The sequence below is a fragment of the Garra rufa genome, chromosome 13 (genome assembly GCF_049309525.1).
Source record: "Garra rufa chromosome 13, GarRuf1.0, whole genome shotgun sequence".
In the NCBI taxonomy this organism is placed as follows: Eukaryota; Metazoa; Chordata; class Actinopteri; order Cypriniformes; family Cyprinidae; genus Garra; species Garra rufa.
Genome location: NC_133373.1, coordinates 17,342,490 through 17,357,216, shown reverse-complemented (window position 1 = coordinate 17,357,216; position 14,727 = coordinate 17,342,490). Strand labels below are relative to the sequence as shown.

At 38.3% G+C, this 14,727-nt stretch overlaps 1 protein-coding gene across 1 annotated transcript in view; it reads right to left on the bottom strand.

The window, feature by feature from the left end:
- The window catches only part of LOC141348426 (neurexin-3b-like), a 97,474-nt gene extending 83,116 nt beyond the window's left edge, over positions 1 to 14,358 (bottom strand). The window contains exons 1-4 of the mRNA XM_073852736.1: positions 14,254 to 14,358; positions 12,251 to 12,272; positions 10,780 to 11,081; positions 6,266 to 6,427 (exon numbers count right to left, since the gene is read on the bottom strand). Coding sequence (XP_073708837.1) covers positions 6,266 to 6,427; positions 10,780 to 11,081; positions 12,251 to 12,272; positions 14,254 to 14,358 — 591 coding nt within the window. The remainder of the gene's footprint in view (positions 1 to 6,265; positions 6,428 to 10,779; positions 11,082 to 12,250; positions 12,273 to 14,253) is intronic.
- Between the last annotated feature and the right edge of the window lie 369 nt (positions 14,359 to 14,727).

Genomic DNA, 14,727 nt, shown 5'->3' with positions numbered 1-14,727 from the left:
GCTCTTACTACATTATTGTTCTTCCTGTCCACTGTCATGCCATGTCACAAAGCTCAAATCATCTTAAACTTGTTTTCTGGACATGACAAAGAGTTTACAATTGTAGTGAATTTTACAGGAGACTCAACTCATTTTAACTTGGCCCACCTAGGGACGCCAATTATGTAGTGAGTTCTGCTTTCGCCCACTAGGAAGGCGAAATAGTGTAGTGATGGGTACTCGTATCACCGATGACGTTATGATTCTTGGATCACATGTCACTTAATGTGCGGTTATGAGTACATCACATAAGAAAGATTGGTGGGATATCTAACTTGTAGAACCTCTCACTGTATTATCAACACAAGGAAGACACAAGTGTAATAAAATAAATTTATTAACAAATGATAGACAAGAGTAATCAACTATTAAATGAATACAATAAATGCAAAAGGAATAAAGTGCATAAGATGCATAAAATGTGATTCAGTTGGGTGTTGCCATGTCAGAGCTATGTTATCTTATGGAAAGATAAACTGTTGCTACTCTGAAACAAATAAGGTAAAGAACCTTAGTATGCATCAAACAAACAAATGAGTTTTTTTTTTTGTTATCAACTGCAATCAGCTATACAATATCTAATGTAAATTAGAAAGATCATATACTGATAATACACAACAATGCCAAGGTCTCTGGAAGAGGATTGGAAGTGATATTTACGTTCTCTGTGGTTGATTGAGCAGTCCGGTGGCGGTGAATTCTTCCACTGGTTGTGCTGGGAGCAGTCAGTGGGAAAAGGAGCAGGAATCCGTTTCAACAGCCTTGAGCATGAAGCGCTATAGGATGCTGATCTCCTGGAGCATCAAAGGGTCCTAAGATCTGGAACACGCAGATGTGGCCCTGGTGTAGGTGCTGAAGGCCCTTAGCTTGGAACACACAAGCAAAGGTACCTGAAGTGAAGGTTTGCTCGCTGGAGCTTAGCCTTGGTTGGAATGTCTGTTTGTCTTCTGCCTCTCTGGGCTAGAGACTCAGAACTTGGTCAATCCGCTTTGTCTCTCTCAGGTGGAGACTCAGGACATGCTGCATCTGTTGTTGTCTCATTGGACGAAGACTCTGAACGCGGAATATCTCTTTCCTCACAGGCTGGAGGCTCAGAACGTGGTCGTATCTGTTGCTGCCTCAAAGCTGGAGACTCGAAGCTTGGAATGTTGGTTTCTGTCTCTCTAGACAGTAGACTCAGAGAGTTGGTGTTTCTGCTATTGTCTCACCCTTGTGGGCTCAGACTCAGAACTTTGTTAGTGCTCTGTTAGTGTCTCACCCTGCCGGGCCTCAGACTCAGAACTGGTGTAACTGTTATGTCTTTCCCCGACGGGACTCAGACTCAGTACTTGGTCAATCCGCTTTGTCTCTCTCGGATGGAGTTTTAGGACGTGCTGCATCTGTGGTTGCCTCGCTGGACGAAGACTCTGAACGTGGAAAATATCTCTTTCTTCACAGACAGAACGTGGTCGTATCTGCTGCTGCCTCAAAGCTGGAGACTCGAAGCGTGGAGCGTCTGTTTCTGTCTCTCTGGACAGTAGGCTCAGAGTGGTTGTGTCTGTTAGTGTCTCTCTCTTGTGGAGCTAGAGACTTAGAATGGAGGTATCTGTAGCTGCCTTCCCAGTAATGGGCCGCAGACTCAGAAAGAAGTTTGATCTGTTACTGTCTCACCCTTGCGGCCTAAGACTCAGAACTGGTGTAACTGTTATGTCTTTCCCCGACGGGACTCAGACTCAGTACTTTGTTGCTCTGTTAGTGTCCCTTCCCCTATGGGACTCAGACTCAGAACGATTATCTGTTGCTGCCTTCCCTGTAATGGGCAGCAGACTCAGAACAAACGAGTGTCTTTTGGAGAGGTACCTTTATACCTTTCCGATGAGGAGGAGATTGCAATTTGGTGCTTCTCCATTTCCATGCTGTGATTGGCTGGTTCCATCAGAGTGGGGGACTTGGGGTAGCCCACCCTTCTTTCCTCTTGTGGAAGTCATTTGCATAGTCCAAACACAAAGTTAGAAAAGTGTCAATAATGTTTTACTGGTGCATTTCTCACTTTCCAAAACACAATCAGAAAACATTTGGTCATGTAATGAACACATTAAGTCCAAACATGATGGGAAAAGATTAAACTGTCATGCATGTATTAATTTGTCCATTAACAGCTGAGTTTGTGTAAGATGTTGCACTACACATCACTGTCAGTGAGAATACTTATTTCTCTGAATAAGTATAAGATGTGTGTGTTATGGTTCGCATCAGTTCAAGGTTTGAAAACATAGTTATGAATGGATTTGGATGGATCTTTGTGATCTCTCTTTGTGTCACCCATTGCTGCTGCGTCTGGAGATCCTAAGGAATTTTTATGACCGTCACAGGACCAAACCTTAGAAAACAGTCTCAAGGTGGGTGAAGGGCAGAAACTGCGTCTTGACCAATAGGAAGTTCTGTCCTTCCCGGGTTTTTGTCCCAAAGGTCTCTTCTTGCCCTCTAAGAGATGTCTGGCAGTTGTCCTGGCATCCTTATCTGATGGCGTTGGACAGTTTGCTTATGTTAGTCCACCAAGATCCAATCAAAATGTAGCAAACCTTTGTCCATTATTGTGGCCAGGGAGGGGCCCTTGCCATAAACTGGCCCCTGGAATGCGCGGTCCACTACACAATACTCAAACGTACTCCACAGTCACTAGATCTCAATCTATAGAGCATGTCTAGGATGTTATGGAATAGGAGATTCGCATCATGAATGGGCAGCTAAAAAATCTGCAGCAGCTGCATGATGCTTTCATGTAAATATGGACCAAAATCTCAGAGGAATGTTTCCAGCACCTTTTTGAATCTATGCCACAATGAATTAAAGTAGTTCTGAAGGCAAAAGGGGGTCCAACACGGTAGTACCAAGGTGTACTTAATAAAATGGCCAGTAAATGTATTTAATCACTGAAGAAATCTTAATATATGTATCAACAACAACAAAGCTGTGTGTGCCTGTCATGAGCCTGATAATTTACAATGAACAAGTATGTAGTTGAAGTATACTATTGAGGATTACATTACAGGATTACATTCATTTAGGTGAATGAAAAGTAATAATTATACATACAGTTGTTAGAAATATTGTATGTACATGCAATGCCATGAAATAACAACGGAATTGTTTTTTAAACCAGTTTTTTTTTTTTTTTTTTTTTTTTTTTAACTGGTTCACTAAAATAAAAGGGCCTTGCGATCACTAGTGGTGAAGGCAGTGAGGTTTGCTCTCATGTATGATGGCTGATATCAATGTTGGGCTTTGGCTTATCATCCTACTATGATCATAACAGAAATATCCATGGTTGCTAAACAATTAAGATATGATACTACAGCTGAAATGTTTCTGTATTACAGTCCCAAAATCTTACAGTAAATGTCATGTATGACATTCAGCCAGAAAGTTTAGACCCTTCAACATCATTGTTATAAAATAGAGTGTAAATGAGGGACAATCCCTATCTCAGAGGACTTTTGCTACACTCGCCCTGGCTTTAACTGAAATAAAGTGCCTGCCCTTTTTAGTACTCCTTGGGTAATTCTAACTCGGCAAGTCTTTCATCACTGTTGGCACAGGCTGTGTCTTCGAATGTGGCAGGGACAGGCACATGAGCATCCGCAGCTACACGACTGATATTAATAGCCGGACTGGGGATAGAGAGAGAGAGCAGAGGAGAAACCAGAGGCAGATTAAACAGCAGAGACAAGGTGACCTTTCATTATGATGGTTATTATAGACCACCCGTGTGTGTCGGGTACTGCGAGCCATGAGTGTGTGTTTGCGTGTGTCTGTGCATGCGTATGTGCATGTCTATGTGCTGACAACTCCTAATGGAATCTGCTTCTGGAGGTGGTAAACTTCATGAAAGAAGCCGTGAATGTCACTTTAGCTGAGGTAGGATGTTTACTCCATGAAACAGCTATTTGGTTCTGTTGACTGCAGTAGGTTACACAGTCTATGTTGCATAATTACATCTAATGATGGAGCCAAAGTGAGATTTTGTAAATGAAAACAGCCACTTGCAACTGTAGCAAAAAAAAAAACAAACAAAAAAAAAAAACTCTATATTACACACAGACTGTTGATGAGTCTATATACAGTATAAAACAAAGGTATAAAGCATACATATCCAAACTAATGAGAATCAGGTGCACAACCATACTGCACATCATACAAATGCAGAAGATTTAGTGTATTGTTGCTCCCAAAATCTCATTATAATTTTGATTTAATGAGCTCACCAAAGTATAACAACTGTGATGTTTTAAACTACATGCATTTCAGCAGATTTAAGACTATATATAGTAATCAAATATATTTTTTGTAATAGCTTTCAATTGTTTGAAAGCACTGAATTGAATATACATTAAAAAGTGGCTTTAGAAATAAATGGATTATTTTATTTTGGCCATTTTACTGAAAATAAGTTTATAACTAGTTTGTACTTGACAGAAATCCATTTTGCAGTTGTGAGTTTGTTGGCTAAAATACATTACACAACCTTTACTCAGTTTTCTGCCCCAAATCTTGGAAAAATGGGTGCTAGCTCCTGAATCTCAGAGCAAGCCTGCAGATTTATAAGAAGTAGGAGTTGACAAATTTTACAGAAAATTGTGTAGTGTATGACGGATGCTTCTGATTTTTTTGTTTTAGACTACGATTCCATCTAGATATTTTCAGCTGATTTTAGGACACATATATTGGTGTATGACATGCCTTAGTTAGCTGACTTAAGGCCTCGATATACTGATGTGATGTCATTTGGAACAAAATCAGGCCAGTGTATCTTATAGTTTGGGCACTATTTTTACACTGGTCTGCCAATTTAACAGTTCAAAATGTAACAGTAGCCAGGATCATTCATCAAATTTGTGTTTAATTTTGATTTAAACCAGAACATTGACTCCGCAACCACTGTCTTTACTTACTTCACCACAGTTATATGGAAAACCAACATACATTTTGAGGTAATCGTTCCTCATAGTTACACAGCCTGTGAGGAGCCATAATTCCAGAATGTGAATTCTAGGACAAAGCATCCATTTAATGTCAAAGAGAGTGAAGTAAGATAGAAGTTACAAATCATTTAATATTAGTCAACTGTTTTACGACAGACGTGTTAAATGACCAACAGCTATGTCAAGTGATGCAAACGACTCGACTTTTTTTCTCAAACATGGCCATTTTGAGAGAGAGACAGAGAAGTTGCGTTTGTGACTTACCTGCACCTGTCTCTCTCTCTCCAAACAATGAATCTGAGTTTTGTTACTTCAAAAACAGCGATTTTACCTATGAGAAATATAATGTAGCAATTAAATTTCAATTAATAAAAGTCACAGGGCAGCGTTGTCAAAAAGTTTCTGAGCTCCTGAATGTTTCTGTGTGCGCAGCACAATCTCCGATCTCTGTGTGAGAGTGATGTGTGTCTGTGCATCAATTAAAGCAGCGTGTTAATTTAAAACCATGATTAAATTGAACAGTTTTAATGCATAATTGTTCTTGTCTGGTTTATTAGCACAGTAGCTAACCAGAAAAATTAGAAATGGCAGTTCATGCCTAAAAGGTTACTGTAGCTTCTCATCCTTACAAATTACAAAATTATTATGAAAGAACTCTGGCAAGACATATTACACCATTGTCATAAAAACATATTTTCTATGATTTGGACTTTTAAAATCAATTAACCTAACTAAAGTCATTTTTGTGCATTTTAAAAATGAAAAATTCATTCCCAAAATGTATTCAGACACCTAAGCCACTCCTTAAAAATGTATGAATGTTTTTGCAATAAAGTAATGAATAAATAAAGTAAATATCAAACTAAGTGGCATTTATTTTTAAGAATGATAGCATAAGCACACTTTTCAAGCTAATAAACTCACAAAAAGACACTTGTTAGGTAATAAAAAAATATGATAAAATGATAGATTCACTGTTCACAATGTGGACTGACATCTATTAAAAACCACAATGAGACCGGTTGATTAAAAAAGCAAATGCATAACTGACTACAAAAGTGAAGTCAGTTCTGGTAAAGCATAATTTGCATGCAGATTGATATTTTCTAATGTAATGAAATTCATAAATGTTTAAGCATGACAAAATACTTTTTAAGAACCTTTAGCATTAACATCCCAACAGACTTTTTATGATGTCATTTACACAGTGTGCATTTGTGCGTTCATGCATGCACACACGATTACGCACATCATATAGGACCCACCTCTTTCAGGCAGCCCATGAAATTATTGCTGACGGGAGATCCAGGCAGGTCGGCAGTACTTGGGCTTCCCCCCACATAGAAGAAATCATCTGAGCCCAGCATAGTGTAATCCTCCTGAGTGTATCCTGTGGTGGTCAATATACCATCCACCGATATAGTCACCTGTTAAATGATGACAGTATAAAAATACAACAAATTAGTAACTCATTTCAAGATATGCTTTTAACCTGAGCGATAACTTTATTGTATTGTTTGTTATGGTCTATCGTGTTCAAATTTACCCTTATTTTGGGTCGCTTACTGCTAACACTCTGGATCATTGGTCTGGATAAGATTTATTGGTGATAGTTTAGTATAGGTTCACAGGACAGGTAAAGAAAATATTGCTGATGAATATTTTCTTCATCTTTGATGGGTTAAGAAAATGAATTCTTATCTGGTTTGGAATATTAATAATTAAGGTTAGTAAATGTTAAAACCAAGAACAAATTATTTGTACTTGTTTTAGTTTTGGGGGGTAAGTTACTTTGTCACACATTCATTCACACACATAAACAGACGTTCAGACACATACCAAGACTTGAACATGCATTAACCACTGGGAAAATCAAATCTTTTATCCTTTTTAAAAAGGTCATTCTGAATAAACATGAGAAGGATCGATTCCATTGGTTCAGTGAAAAGGAGGAGGAGCAAAGCCACAACAGCCAATCAGCAAACACCCATGCAAAACTTAAAAAAAAAAGCAGGAAGGCCATGCAACAAGACACACAGCACAGAAAACACCACGCGGCAGACACACACAAGGGATTTGGGTGGAAGTGGAGTGGTAGTGTTAGTCGCAGTGATATATGAGGCTGAATGAGATGGTGGAGATGAGGACATGCCATGAGTGGTGTGGAGGTATCAACTGCCAGAGTTCCCAGAGTTCTTAGGTTTCTCTTGTGTGTTTGGTTATTTTTCGGGAGGCTCTGCAAGGTGGAAATTTCACTTGTGGACATTCTTGGAAATCCTCTGTCAGTTATTGCCGACAGTCCTCGCAAAAAATGTGGAGGCTTGGTGTGGGGAGAAAAAATATTTTACTAGTTCCTGTGAGAGTCCCGGTGAGGATGTGAAACTCTACATAACGTTAACATGAGGAGGTAAAAGCCAGCCTGATAAAAAACAAATAAATAAATAAGAAACAAAACTGTAAAAGAGGGGAGAGAGGTTTGAGAGGGGGGTAAAGGAAGGGAATGTGGAAAGTCCTGGTAATACAAACCCATTTCCTCATTTTTTGAAAAGAGTGTCTAGAATGAAACTCAAAGAAAAAGAAAGAAAGGGAGAGGGACACACGGCAAACCAAAAAAGGACAATAAGAATGATATCTACCAGACAATGTAGTTTGTTTACCATAGCGTGTCCAATGCCTGAGTGCTTTCAGCAAGAAGGGGGAAGAAAGGAAATCAAAACAATAGTGAACAGAACGGTTGTTAATAAATGGACGAAATTAAAAGAGAAAGAAAGTAATGATGAAGATTCAGGGTGTTAGTACATTAGTTTGGTTAGAAACAGGTTAGTAATAAAAATGATCCCATGAATGAAAAGTGTTAGTCCCAAAAAACTGTTTCTTCCCAAGATGTGAGAAACAGGAAGGGAAAGAGAGATTAAAGAGGAAGAGTATAATGAGAGCATAGGCGTTATTTACAGTGGGGACATGTGGCCAAGAGAGATGGGTCACGGCGGTTGACTATTTGACTAGTCGTCCAACAACCGACTAGACAATTAGTGAGAAAGATTGTTGAGCAATTTTAGATTTCAGCGGTAGTGTTTTAATTAGCTTGCTGATGGTGTGCTGTCCTGCTATACTGTATGTGTAGCATGATAAAAGCCTCTCAGACAAGTTGTGTCTTCAAATGCATCATCTTAAAAACACCACTCTACACCTTTAGTCTTGCATGCAATTGCATCATGTAGTTTGTGACCATTACACCATGACTGTTACCTTTTAAAGACAGTATGTCAAGTTAAAATAATGTGTCTCCAAACCAGCTAGTAAATTTTTCAAAATGTTGTTTTATTGCTGCTTGCTATACATTCTAATGAAATTGTAGCATAAACAAATTGGAACAACAGTAGCTAAGCACAGATATTAAGGTAAAAATATAAATATATCAGTTCAAAGTAAATATGCCGCAAATTATTTAAAGTGATCAGGAAGAATGACTGCTCCCTTAAATCGCTTTGTTATGAGAACTTAAAAACACAGCAACTCTGTGCTTTTGAAATAGTTTAAAAGACATTTCTAATCATAATGTTATTGCTTATATTTCAGTTTATACTTGTAAAAATGTGTTTGTGAAATAGATACATTACTTCAATCATTTTTAATTCATTTAATTAATTTTTTTAATAGTCATAAAGAAAAGAATATGCAAATTCTGCCATAACTGCATAGTGACAAAGCAATTGCAGCATATTCGAACTGTGTAACAGATTTTCCTGACAATAAAAACAGGAAATTTATTACAACTGATTCATAAACCGCCCTATTTTATTACTGGTAGTAAAAAGTCTTTTAAAAACTGACCAACACTTAATGTTGTATTTGGTAATAATATTATTAAGAAAACCTATTATATTTCTTTTATCACGTAACTTTATTTGGTGGCATCAGGGAAGTGGTCTAATTTTATTTTATTTTTGTAATACATTTTAAATAATCAAAATTATATTCATGAGCTAAGACTCCACTATTTTGTGATGTTACAACCAGAATATCCCCACCAGTTTTTAAAGAGCAATGCCCATGAATTAGAGAAAGCGAAAGACAGAGGAAGAAAGAGAGAGAGAGTGAAAAAGAGAGGGAGAGAAAGCTCCTTCAGTCTGTCAGCTCATACACTAGTCTGAATACATCCCATGAGGGTTGTGTTATATCTTTTACCAGTCTGAACAAAGTAGTGACATGAAAAAAAGCACTTACTTGTCAAGCCCTCATCATATTTTCACTCCATATAAATCTCTCTCACCTGCCAGTGAAGTTTAAGGTCAGCCAAACAAATCAAGCATAATCTCACTGAAGACTCAGACCCAATCCACGAACATACAGCTGGCCAGCAGATATGAACACTCTTACTGATGGTAATTTATCAAAAGCTTCACGTACAAGAGAACACTTGGGGCCTCATTTATAAAACCACCATACTATCCAATACCATCCTTTTATTCCACTCTAAAAGTGAGAAACAAATCAGGATTTAGAAAGACTCTTCAAATTCAAAAAAGGGAAAACCTGACAATATTTAGTTGTAAAAAATGTTAAATGTTAATAATTCTAGTATTAATATATGCAAATTACTATTTTATTCATTAGTCATTAGGTTAATATGCAAAATTTGTTATGCTAAATGCTTAAAATGCTACTACCTGAGTGCCATTTCTAATTTTACTGGCTTTATTTCCAAATATACTGGGCTTTTGGAATGAGGGGGCCACACTGTAAAGCATGCACAGCTATGACTATGCTAAAACATTTTAAGAGCAAGGAGAATGATATTTTTAATTAATATTACGAGAAATGATGGTTTAAAAAGCAGTAGAGAATAACAGAAAAAGAATGCACTCGTATGTAAGCATTGTTTCTTACCTGGCAGGCTAAAACAAGTAGCACTAAAAGCTCTTACTTGAAAGTTTTATTTAAAAAAATCAGCTTTAAATTGAATCATTGATTAAGTTGAAAAAGCTATGCTGGAACTGTTGTTTATTAGACTTCAATGCTTTTATTGTCTTACATCTCACCATATAAATATATCTCAGGGTATTCTATAGCTGATTTGCAGTTCCGTTTTAAGTGCACAATATTTAATATTATTTGCAATAATAAAGCAGAATAGACTTGGGAACACATTTTGATCCATACAGATGTTTTGTAAAGAGTTTATAGGAACATTAACTAAATTATTGTATGTTCATTTAAAATGATTAGACGCGTCTATAAATGAGGCTCCTAGTCTCTTCAGTAAAAAAAAAAAAAAAAACATGTTTAGGATTCACTGCAAGGCTATTTGATTGTAAACAAACTGTTGACTTAGATTTCCACATGCCTTGTTCAAACTTATAAGTTCAAGTAAAATAACTGTTGACCTCTGTCTAAAGTGTAGCAAGGTGATTTCTAAGCTAAAACTTTGAAAGTTTGCAGACACTTGTAGAGCTTTGGAGCATAGAGTGAAATGATTTGAAGTCAAGCTTTAAGTTGTCTGAAGCCCTTGAGTGTTAAACCAAGTCAAGTAACAGAGATAAAAGACTTCAAGGTTTGAAAACACAGGAGGAAATAAGAACATACTCTTTCATTATTCGAAAAACGAGTTAACAAATTACAATACAACTAAATTCAGTCTTAATTAAATAATGACAGTTCCAAAAATAATGATCTGATTATAAACCAGATGCAATATACTTATATTTAAAGTAGAACATGAACTAGTTCTCCAGCTAGCTGTGAGGAGTCTTAAGAGCAGCCGTCGTCTAATGATTACCTGTCTCAGGTTGCGTGTCACTTTGATGTCATGCCAGGCGTTGTCATTGAACTTTCCATTGACAGGCTCAACGATAGCCTCAAAGGCTCCTGAGCCCAAGTTGATGACCAGCGAAACGGCGCCGTCCTTCAGTGCCAGGTTAACATAGTCTGCCGACTTGCCCGTGTGGAGGATGAGGCCGTTGCGTTGCCAAGTTTTGAAGGACAGAGTGATCTCATCACTGCTACTCTGGATAGGATTCTGAGACAAGTCATAGCAGAAGTATTCCGAACCCCGGAATGTTGCCACGTTGTCCTCGCGTGCTGAAAACATTCAAGAAAAAAAATGACAACGTTAATTTTTTTTTCAATAAGTGAACTTGAAAATCCATGACATTAACACTGGTCTTTGAACATTATGAGTTTATACAAATAAAAATGCACCCTTTACAGATTCGAATTATGTATTGCTCTTATTCGTATGATCAAACATTATGGAGCATTTAAGTTCCTTTAGGGGTTATCAGGAAGAAATGCCACAAAACGGGCTCATTCTGTCACAGACACAAAGAAAGTTCTGTCAGTATTAAAACCAAAATGAAATCCCTGAAGTTTCTGAGGTAGATGCACACAGAGTGGGATTGTGGGAGCTTTTGTCAGAGCACTAAGGTGAAGCAGCAGAGCATGAATTCACATTGGTGCTTTCTTGCAAAGACCATTCACTTTCACCTCATATCCAGTCTGAATTAGGAATCAGAGAGTACTGCATTGATGTGTTTGATGTAACCCTTTAAGAAACAACCTTTCTGTAAGTTTTGCTTTTATTTTATCTCGAAATGTCCTGCTGATGAGGCCTCAAGTGTTTTTCATGATTTGAGTCCCAGTGCCTCTTGGCAGTGGAAGCTTATTTCCGTATCCAACATTTGAAGTGTGACATTGCTATTTGCAAATTACCCTCCAGTAAAGGAAGAACAATGGCAAATGTCTTCATAAATCTATGAGGGCTTGTTTCTTTCATGCTAACTGTTCTCTTCCCTAGAATTTCGGCTTGCTAAAGGATGTATCAGAACTCACTGTCAGCTCCCCTCTGAGCAAATTACAGGGACAGAAAGGAAAGGGAGGAGAGAGAACAAGTGGAAACAGGATGGGGAGAAAGCAGAGAAGTAAGATGGGGTTGTGGGAGTGACAGAGATAGAGAAAGGAAAAAGTAATGGAAAGCTTAAGATAAAAAGATAAAGAAGAAAGGGCAAGAGAAGCTTGTTGTGAAGGATGTGTTTTAAGCCATGATACAATGAAAGGCTGAGTAAGCAAATCAAGCTCAAGGAACAATTATAAAACATATTTTACAATTGGATTGGATTGATAGACCTAATCAAGATGGTACATCGTGATGGCGCCGCTGATGGCTGCCTCTGTGTCGTGCTCCACAGTTGTTTTTATGTTTTTGTTAGTTCTGTCCTGTTTTTAGTTATATTTCCTGCAATTAGTTTTACCTGGGACGAACTGCTGGACATTCTGCAGTACACAACACCCAATATTTCACCGGTTTCTATTATTAAAAAGGCCCAGCAGAGACTGTACTTTCTACGCCAGCTGAGGAAGTTCAACCTGCCACAGGAACTGCTGAAACAGTTCTACTCCACCATCATTGAATCCGTCCTCTGCACTTCAATAACTGTCTGGTTCAGCTCAGCTACCAAATCTGACCTCAGAAGATTACGTCGGATAGTCCAGACTGCTGAGCGAATCACTGGTACAACCCTTCCTACTCTCCAAGAACTGTACTTATCCAGAGTAAGCAAAAGGGCTGGCAAAATCACTCTGGACCCCTCACATCCAGCACACTCCTCTTTGAACTGTTACCATCTGGGCAACACTACAGAGCATTGAGCACCAGAACGGCCAGGCACAGGAACAGTTTCTTACAACAGGCAATCTTATGAACACTTGACAATAATTGTGAAACACAACACTATTTATACACTTACACATTCATTTATTTATCTAACACACATATTTGGTTTACATTGAGTTTGCACATACTATACCTGTACATACAAAATTTCTATTGTAACATACCTGTACATATCATTGTCAATTTGTTTATTGTTATTTCTTATTTACTTGTTCTATTTTTATTCTTTTATTATCTGTGTTTTGTCCTGTCGCTGTCTTCTGTTGCACTTCTGTTGTCGAAGCTTTTGACACAAAAAGCAAAGTCCTTGTATGTGTAAACATACCTGGCAAAAAAGCTCATTCTGATTCTGATTCTGATCAAGATCTGTATGTTTACTAGAAACTTCCAGACAGGTGTGTCAGGGCAGGTTTGATTTCATTTCTGCAAGACATTGGCCCTTAATGATCAAGTTCAGACATCCCTGCTATATGAGGACTACACATAAACCTGAATCCTCAAAGCTTTTCAGACAGTTTAATTTACAATTATTTTACAATTTCATTTGATAAATTGTTGAATATATGAATACACAAGACATTCTCTACTTCCTTATTGCTGTATGTTCACTTTGGCTGAAACAATCAACATAAGAATATGATTAAAGCTGAAACACTGGCTCCAGCATTCCTATGACCCTATAGTAGGCAAGGTTTGGAAGAATGGATGGATGGGTGGATTAAAGGTGAAACTACTTAAAATAAATTTTCCTAGTCCATCTTATAATGCAGAGAAGTGTAATTCTGGCATTAGTATGTACATTTCCACATGGCTGCAACACACTCCAAAAAAGTTGGGACAGAGGCATGTTTAACATTGTGCCACATCAACTGTCCTTTTAATTACAATGTTTAATTGTTTGGGAATTGAGGATACAAATTTAAAAAAAAAAAACTTTAACTTTTGCAAGCAAAATTGTTGTCCAAATTTCCAATCCTTCTCATGACTGGTCATACATTTTCAATAGGAGACAGATCTGGACTGCCGCAGGCTAGCACATTCAGACTGTGTCTAAGAAACCAAGCTGTTGTAGCACATGCAGAATGAGACCTGGCATTGTCTTGATCTAATAACCATGGACTTCCCATAAAAGATGTCATCTTGATGGCAGTATATGTGTCTGCACAATCCCAAAACATGCCTCCATTTCAATGGTACTTTCGCACATATTCTAGTCACCAATGCCGTTTGCTCTGTTGCACCCCCATACCATGACAGGAAAAGGAGGAGGAGGAAGGAAGTGAGGTGAGGCCAAGTATGGTGACCCATACTAGGAATTTGTGCTCTGCATTTAACCCATCCAAGTGCACACACACAGTAGTGAACACACACACACCGTGAACACACACCCGGAGCAGTGGGCAGCCATTGCTGCGGCGCCCGGGGAGCAGTTGGGGGATCGGTGCCTTGCTCAAGGGACTCACCTCAGCCGTGGTATTGAGGGTGGAGAGAGTGCTGTACATTCATTCCCCCCACCTACAATCCCTGCCGGACCTGAGAATCGAACCTGCAACCTTTGGATTACAAGTCCAACTCTCTAACCATTAGGCCACGGCTGCCCCCAGACAGACGTTTGTGTTTGCATCTGTCGTTGATTAAAGTCTGGATGGTCCCTTTGGTCTTTGGTACTGAGAACTCAACTTCCATTTTTCCTAGAAACAAGCTAAAACATGGACTCGTCTGACCACAGCACACATTTCCATCATCTTTTTGACTATCTGAGATGAGCTCTGGCCCTGAGAAACCCATGCCATCACTGCATAGAATTGATGTATAGCTTTCTGCTAAAGTAACAGAAATTCAAGTTGCAATTTCTGATGCAGCTGCAAAATGTGTTAATTGACAGCAGTTTTCCGAAGTACTCCTGAGCCCATGTGGCTATATTTAACACCGCAGCATGATAGTTTCTTATGCAATGCCATCTGAGGGCTCAAAGGTCATGCACATTTGCCTTCCTCTACAGACTGACATTTCTCTGAATTCCCTCAATCTTTTCACTTAGTTGATTAAATAAAG